The sequence below is a fragment of the Condylura cristata genome, unplaced genomic scaffold (genome assembly GCF_000260355.1).
Source record: "Condylura cristata isolate star-nosed mole 26May11 unplaced genomic scaffold, ConCri1.0 scaffold00032, whole genome shotgun sequence".
Classification (NCBI taxonomy): domain Eukaryota; kingdom Metazoa; phylum Chordata; class Mammalia; order Eulipotyphla; family Talpidae; genus Condylura; species Condylura cristata.
Genome location: NW_004567133.1, coordinates 19539611 through 19546183, shown reverse-complemented (window position 1 = coordinate 19546183; position 6573 = coordinate 19539611). Strand labels below are relative to the sequence as shown.

At 68.5% G+C, this 6573-nt stretch overlaps 1 protein-coding gene across 1 annotated transcript in view; it reads right to left on the bottom strand.

Annotated features, from left to right (window-relative positions):
* Positions 1-5962, bottom strand: part of SLX4 (SLX4 structure-specific endonuclease subunit) — a 13261-nt gene extending 7299 nt beyond the window's left edge. Inside the window, exons 1-7 of the mRNA XM_012731676.1 lie at positions 5943-5962; positions 4749-5392; positions 3607-3807; positions 2707-2896; positions 2015-2233; positions 464-657; positions 47-393 (exon numbers count right to left, since the gene is read on the bottom strand). Coding sequence (XP_012587130.1) covers positions 47-393; positions 464-657; positions 2015-2233; positions 2707-2896; positions 3607-3807; positions 4749-5061 — 1464 coding nt within the window. The 5' untranslated portion in view covers positions 5062-5392; positions 5943-5962. The remainder of the gene's footprint in view (positions 1-46; positions 394-463; positions 658-2014; positions 2234-2706; positions 2897-3606; positions 3808-4748; positions 5393-5942) is intronic.
* Between the last annotated feature and the right edge of the window lie 611 nt (positions 5963-6573).

Here is a 6573-nt window from a genome sequence, read left to right as displayed (position 1 = left end):
GCGACAGCCCCGGGCTCAGCCCCCTTCGCAGCCCTTCTGTCCCCACCCCAGCCGCCTCCGGAGTGCACGGGGGAGCTACCTGGGCGGCCGGCCGGGGCTCCAGGGGCGGCACCAGGCTGGCCGTGTAGAAGGAGCCCAGAGCCCAGGCCTGGGTGAGGGCGCTGCCCTCCCACAGGGACTGCTGCTTCCCCGCGGGCGGCTGCAGACACCAGCTGGCCCTCTCCAGCTCTCCCCTCAGCCTCCCGCGCGTGGGCAGGGGCGGCGTGCTGGCCACCTCCGCCTCCTCGGCCAGGAGCTGGGCCACGCGGTCCTCGATCTGCCTGCCCGTGGTCTCTGCGTCCTGTGCCAGCAGCTGGGGTGGCGGTGCGGCTTTCTGCTTGCGGCTCTTCTTCTCTGGGGTGAGCAGAGCCACCGGTCAGGGCGCCGCGCCCGCGAGCCGCCCGCCCCGCGGAGCCCCACACACCTGCTCCTGGCCACAGGTTCTCGGCGGCCGCGCGGCCTGGCCTGGGCGCCCCCAGCCTGGCTTCCAGCTCTGAGCGTGACAGGGCCATGGCCACCAGCAGGTCCTCGGATGGCGCCGCGGGCCCGCTGACCCTCCGCCTCTTCTGTGGCTCCTTCCTGCCAGCGGACCCCTTCCGCTTCAGACCTCCGCCGAGGCTGCAGGGTGGCCAGAGGGAGAGGTCAGTGGGGGCTGGCGGGGCGGCTTCCTTTTCTGAGCTGGGCCCTCCTTGGCGGGTGGGGGAAATGGGGAGCCCTCCTGGGCGCCACCTGGTCGGTGCCCCATGAGCCCCTCAGGCAGTCACAGCCCCATGGGGGCAGGAGGACTCCTTCCTTCGGGGGCGGCCCTGAGACCGACCCCCAGGCCACACTCTGGGGAGGCCCCCACGTTTCTTTCCTGAGGCCTTCTGTGGTCATGGGGAGCGACAGCCCTCTCATCTTGGGACTGAGTCGCTTGAGAGAAACTCAGGCCCAGCCCGAGGGACGGCGGCCGGGCAGCGCGGCTGGGCGCGCGTCCCGGGGACCCTCCGAGCAGCTGGGGTTTCTGGGCTACACAGCGTGGGGCGTCCCGCCCGTTCCCGTGAGGCGACTCAGCACAGCTGCGAGTCCTGGAGGCAGAACCACGAGGCTTTCTCTGTCGGCGTAAACTAACGATTAAAAGTTAGACTGGGGAGCTGATGGTGGCGGGAGCAGCCCCTCCATGCGCCAGAGGCACAACAGTGGGGGGCTCCCCCAACTGGCCCCCACTCTCTAGGCCCCACGGGCCCTGCCTGCCTGCGGCACCCACACTCCCCGGCCCCATCCTGTGGGCGCAGGGGCTGAGCCCGCTGCCTGGCCCAGCGGCAGGCTTGGCTTTGGTGACTGCCAGCACCCCCGGGCCCCCCGCACGGCAGAGCCGGGGCAGTGGCTCCCGCCTCCCCCCTGAGCCCCGGGACTCTCCGTCCTGCTGGACGGAAGGTCCTTGAAGTGAATCTCCGAAGCAGAAGGCTGCTGCAGACTGCCGTGACGGCCGACCTTGCAGTGGCCATTCCTTCAGCTGGACAGGGCCGCCCCGGGCGCCCAGCCGCGCCGCCCGCAGACACGGGGAGCCATTCCAAGGCCCTCACGAGGCCGCGCTGCCCGGCCGCCGTCCCTCGGGCTGGGCCTGAGTTTCTCTCAAGCGACTCAGTCCCAAGATGAGAGGGCTGTCGCTCCCCATGACCACAGAAGGCCTCAGGAAAGAAATGTGGGGGCCTCCCCAGAGTGTGGCCTGGGGGTCGGTCTCAGCATTATCACCGCTGAGGTGTAAGCTTGACCCCTGGCCAGGGAGTGACCCCTCCTGTCTCCCCACTGCTCCTTCAGCAGTGTGTCTCAGTGGATCCGCCTGTCCTGCCCCCCACTGTCTCTGGGGAACCCTCTCACTCCTGTCTCTCTGGCCTGTACCCCAACTCTTGTATGCAAAAAGAAGAGAAAAACCCAGTATGTTAAAAAAAAAGAATAGACTCCCCAGAGTGCTACCCTGAGGGGCTCCCCTCACCTGAGTGCTGGTGTGGCCAAGCTGGGGGCCCCCTCGGGGTGCGTGGTTTGCAGCCGCACAGCCTGGAGCAGGAGCTGGGGCCCGACCTCCATCTTTGCTGCGCACTGTTTCAAGTGGCTGCTTCTGCTCTTAGGGCTGAGAAATGGTTTGCCACAGATGGGGCACTCGGGGACCTGTGGTGCTGAAGGCCTTGCCGCCTTCTCAGCCTCATCCAGGCACCTGGCAGAAGACATGAGCAGTGGGAACGGCCGCCCCACCCCAGGGCCAGCCCCCCCAGATGCCCCCTTCAGGCGCTGAATTCAGGGGCCTGGAGAACTCGAGCCAGTCCCGCACAGGCCCGAGGCCTGAAGACAGGTGCACACACGTCCACAGCAGCTCTGTGCAGGGCCCGGCCCGCATCTGTCAACAGATGAGCAACGGGTCGGTCCACAGAGGGACGGAGCCGGCACACAGCAGCTCTGACCCGCGACAGCGCGGCGGCGCCGAGGAGGCCCAGGGGCCCGGTGAGACCCGGCCACGTGCAACATCTGCAGCCGCAAGCCAGAGGCAGAGGGCAGGTCGGCAGCGGCCAGGGCTGGGCGGTGGACCTGCGTGGGAGGCTGTGGGGCGGGTGGGTGTAGCTCGAGTCGCTCCGACAAAGCCTGAGTGGGCTGAGCCAGCCCTGCAGCGCCCCGGGGCCCCACCGGGCTTACCGGTTCACGTGCTGCTCCCTCCGGGTCACGTTCATGGTCGACAGGTTTTTCTGACAGATCTGGCAGAAGAACAGCCCCTTCTCCTCCAGGCTCTCGCTCCGTGTGGCCGCGCGCTCCTGCCCGAGCTCCTGCTGCAGGGCCCAGGCCACCGCGGCGTCGCTCTCGGTGACCGGCAGCCCCGGGCCAGGCCCTGCGGAGACAGCCAGCGTCTAGGGCAGCCCGGCTTCCTGCCCTGCTGACAGCTGCCGGGCTCCTGGCACCCCAGCGCCCGCCTTGGGCACTCCCGGCTCCCGAGAAGGCCCAGGTCTGAGAGCCGCGCTCCCCTGGCGACGGACGGGGCCTGCTGCGTCCTTCCCCGGGCAGCTGTGCCCTGCCCCTGCCACGCCGCCCCTTCTGCTTGTGCTGAAGCAGTACCAGAATGTCACAGCCCGTCACACCTCGTCCTGGGGCCTTTCTGCAGCCACAGGAAGGAGCGGTGTCTGCCGGCAAGCCGGTGTGGCGGGACGTGCGGGGCCCACGCAGGGCGCTGGGCTCAGGCTCCCCGCGCCCCCCGGCACCACGGGCGGGCAGCCCCCGGCAGGTCGCAATGCTCAGCTGCCCCGCACCACAGTGCCAGCAGTGGGGCGCACCCCCCTCTCCCTGCTGCTTGTCCTTTGGGGTACTTTTCCAGAGGCAAAGATTCAGAAGTGAAGATGCTGGGGCTGCGCAGCGGGACCGAAGGGTGAGGCCACAGCGCCCCACGAGAGGAGGCGCGCGTGCTGCCGAGCCAGCTGCCGCTTCGCTCTGCTGTGTGGGGACAGTTCACAGCAAGGGGCAGAGTGCAGGGGCGAGGAGGAGGCGCCAGCCAGAGAAGCTGAGCGAGGGGCCGCTGAGCTCTGCGGGGAGACAGCACCCTCCTACCCTGCCCGGCCGTGGCTCCCTCCTGGGGTCCCTCTGAAGCCATCTCTTCCCCAAGCGGGGAGCGCCGCAGCCGGTCGGGGTCCGCCCTCTTGAAGCGCTGCATCCGCTGCAGGACCAGCTCCGCCGTCCGCTGCGGGGCGCGGGGCTCCGGCTCGGCCAGGCAGGAAGGAGGGGCCTGGGGGCCGCTGCCCGGGGCGCGCTCTGGCAGAGAGGAAGCGGGGCTCAGACTGTCGCCGAGGCCGAGGCCCTGCGCCGCGCAGACCCGGGCTCAGGCCACCTGCAGGGATGGGAACGCGGGGGATGAGGGCTCCGACGGGACGGGGCGGGGAGTGGGCCAGACTGGGGGGTAACGAAGACGCCCTAAAATCAGGACACCCGGCTGGTGGCGGCTGCCAGCTGTGACCGCGGGAAGCCAGTGGCTCTGCGCCCCAGCACCTGCGGAACGGCATCGGGACACGGGTGACAAGCACGGTGTCCTCCTGGACCCGGGTGCTCTGTCCCTGGGCGGCCACAGAAGACCTCCAGCGGGAGCCTGGAACCCCTGCGGCCTCTCGTCGGTCACAGGCGTGCGTGGGCCAGTGTCTGGGAGCCCACGCTCCCTCCATTCCGCGCTCGGGGCTGCGGGGCCGGGCCGGCGCCAGCCAGTCTCTGGCCAGTCTGCCACCCCCGCCCCAGCCAGAGGGCCCGCTGACCACCCCAGGTGGAAATGTTGTTTGTGACCAGGAAGTAACGGAGAGGAAAAGTTAGAAGCGGAACTCAGGTGCCCCGAGAGCTGGAGGTTTCGGTTCTGCAGACGCCACCACGCCCACGCCCCAGCGCACCAGGCCAGCGGCTCGGTCCAGCGAGCAGAGAGCTGTCTGCAGGCGGGAGGAGGCCGCCCCGGCCGCCCCCAGGGCCCCTCCTGGCACTGGCCCAGACTACAGAAGGGACGCGGCGAGTGACAGCAGCGGAGACTGCCTCCGCCGTGTGACACCCGCACACAGCACGTGACGCTGACGGGGCGCAGGCGCGGGCGGAACAGGGCTGGTCCACTCGGCGCCCGGGAGCCGCACAGCCGTGTGGCCGCGGCGCACACCCACGACTCCAGGCTGAGAGCAGGACAGCCCACCCTGGGCGCTCCAGCAGCGGCCCGGCCCGGTTACCTGTCTGGGTGCTCGTCACACTCCCAGGGGCCCCCGCAGGCGCGCAGGCGCCTCCCTGTCCACTCTCGGGGGGAGCTGGCCGTTGGGGCGGTGGGGCGCGGCCGCCGGGGCGGGCTCTCTTCCCGGCAGGGCCCACGGCGGGGGTGCTCCGGGCCGGGGTCTGCTTGGCGCTGTGCGGCCTGCCCCGGGGCTGCGTGCTGTTTGAGGCCTTTGGCCGCTTCCTTTCCCCAGACGCATCTCTGGGGCCATTCTTTTTCACCCTTTGGAAAAAGCTGGCACAGAGTTCTTTAAAATCCTCGTCTGACTCATCCATCCCAGCGGTGCGGGGCGTGAGGGTCCAGGCGGGGTGCGTGGGGAGCCGCTGGCCTCCTCACTCGCAGCCTCTGGTGCTCCGCTGGCTCCGAGACGGCCCGGGCTCCGCTCCGCTGAGCACAAAGCACTGTTCTCCTCTCCTCAGTGATTTAAAACGTCTCTGCTCAGGTGGCGCCTGTGTTAAACAGCCCATTTAAAGCTTTCTTCTGCCAACCTTCAGATCTGAGAGGTTTTGCTGTCCAACGAACATCTCAGAGCTACAGCAGACGTGAGCTGGTGCTTAGGTGGCCCTCCCGACCCGGGGACGGGCACGCTGGCCTGTGCTGTCCCATCTGTGGAGACCAAAAGCGTCTCAGTGTCGGTGGACACACGCTGTCCTCCCATGCTGCTTTCTCCAGGGAGCTACAATGTCTGCAATACGGGGAAGGTGTTCGGAGCGACCACACTCGTCAGGGACGCAGGTACAGCCAGACTCAGGGCCCACAGACATCCCGGAACAGGGAGGGGGATCTGGGAGCCTGGCAGAGCATAGGCGGGAAGCTGTGCGCATGCTGGGAGAGTGAAATCTGGGGAGCAGGGCCCGTAAGGGCAGTCACCACACAGATGCGATGAGATGTGAACCCAGGAAAACCCTGGCTGAGGCCCCCAGTGACGAGGCTCCGCCAGCACATGAGGAAGAGGCCAGAATGTGGGCGGGAGACAGGTCATCCTCCCTACAGCCAGTTTATGGGGACCAAAAAAGGACCCTTTTCCTCCACCCTCTCACCCAGCTCTCCAAAGGCAGGTGCCCAGAAGGCTGCCTCCGGGCACAGGAGCTTGCGGGGAAGTTTAGCAGGACTCAAGTCAAACTGACTCAATGGCAGGAATGGTCACTTCAAGTACCAGGAGTGTCCACTCCCAAGGAACGTCCTCAGCCAGCCGGTCCCCAGGCGGTGGGCCCGTTGTACCCATTGCCTCTGTCCAGTTCATGGTGGCATCGGTCACAAGTATAATCACACGTGACAGGCGACGGTCACCAAACGGCCACTATGCTGGGCGATGCCCAGGTGCTCCCCAGGCCTAACTCAGTTCATCCCCACCAGATCACCCCTGGCAGGACCGTCCCTTCCCAGGCGCGAGTGCCAGGAGCTGACTGAAGGCTTCTGAGTGGCAGGCCGGATGGATCCGGACAGTGGCACCAGGCGGGACGTGTTTCCGCTCACCCACTCCCTGAGCCCAGCACTGCACTGCGACCGCACCCACCCGCGTGGCATGTCCTTCCCACCAGCGGGTACCGTGGGCGGGCGAGGGCGGGCAATGAGCTGCTGAATGAGGGAGCTGCAGGGGCGGGGAGGGAGTGGGTGGTGGGACAGGTCAGGGCGCCCCCGGGGCAGCGCAGGCACAGCCACCTCAAGGGGAGCCCGCTGCCCGCGGGGGGCGTACGCCTCCCTCCCACGGCACCGAGTGGACACACCCCGTGGACACACCCGCGGCGCGCGCGACCGCGACCTGTGGACGGCGGCGGGGCCCCGGG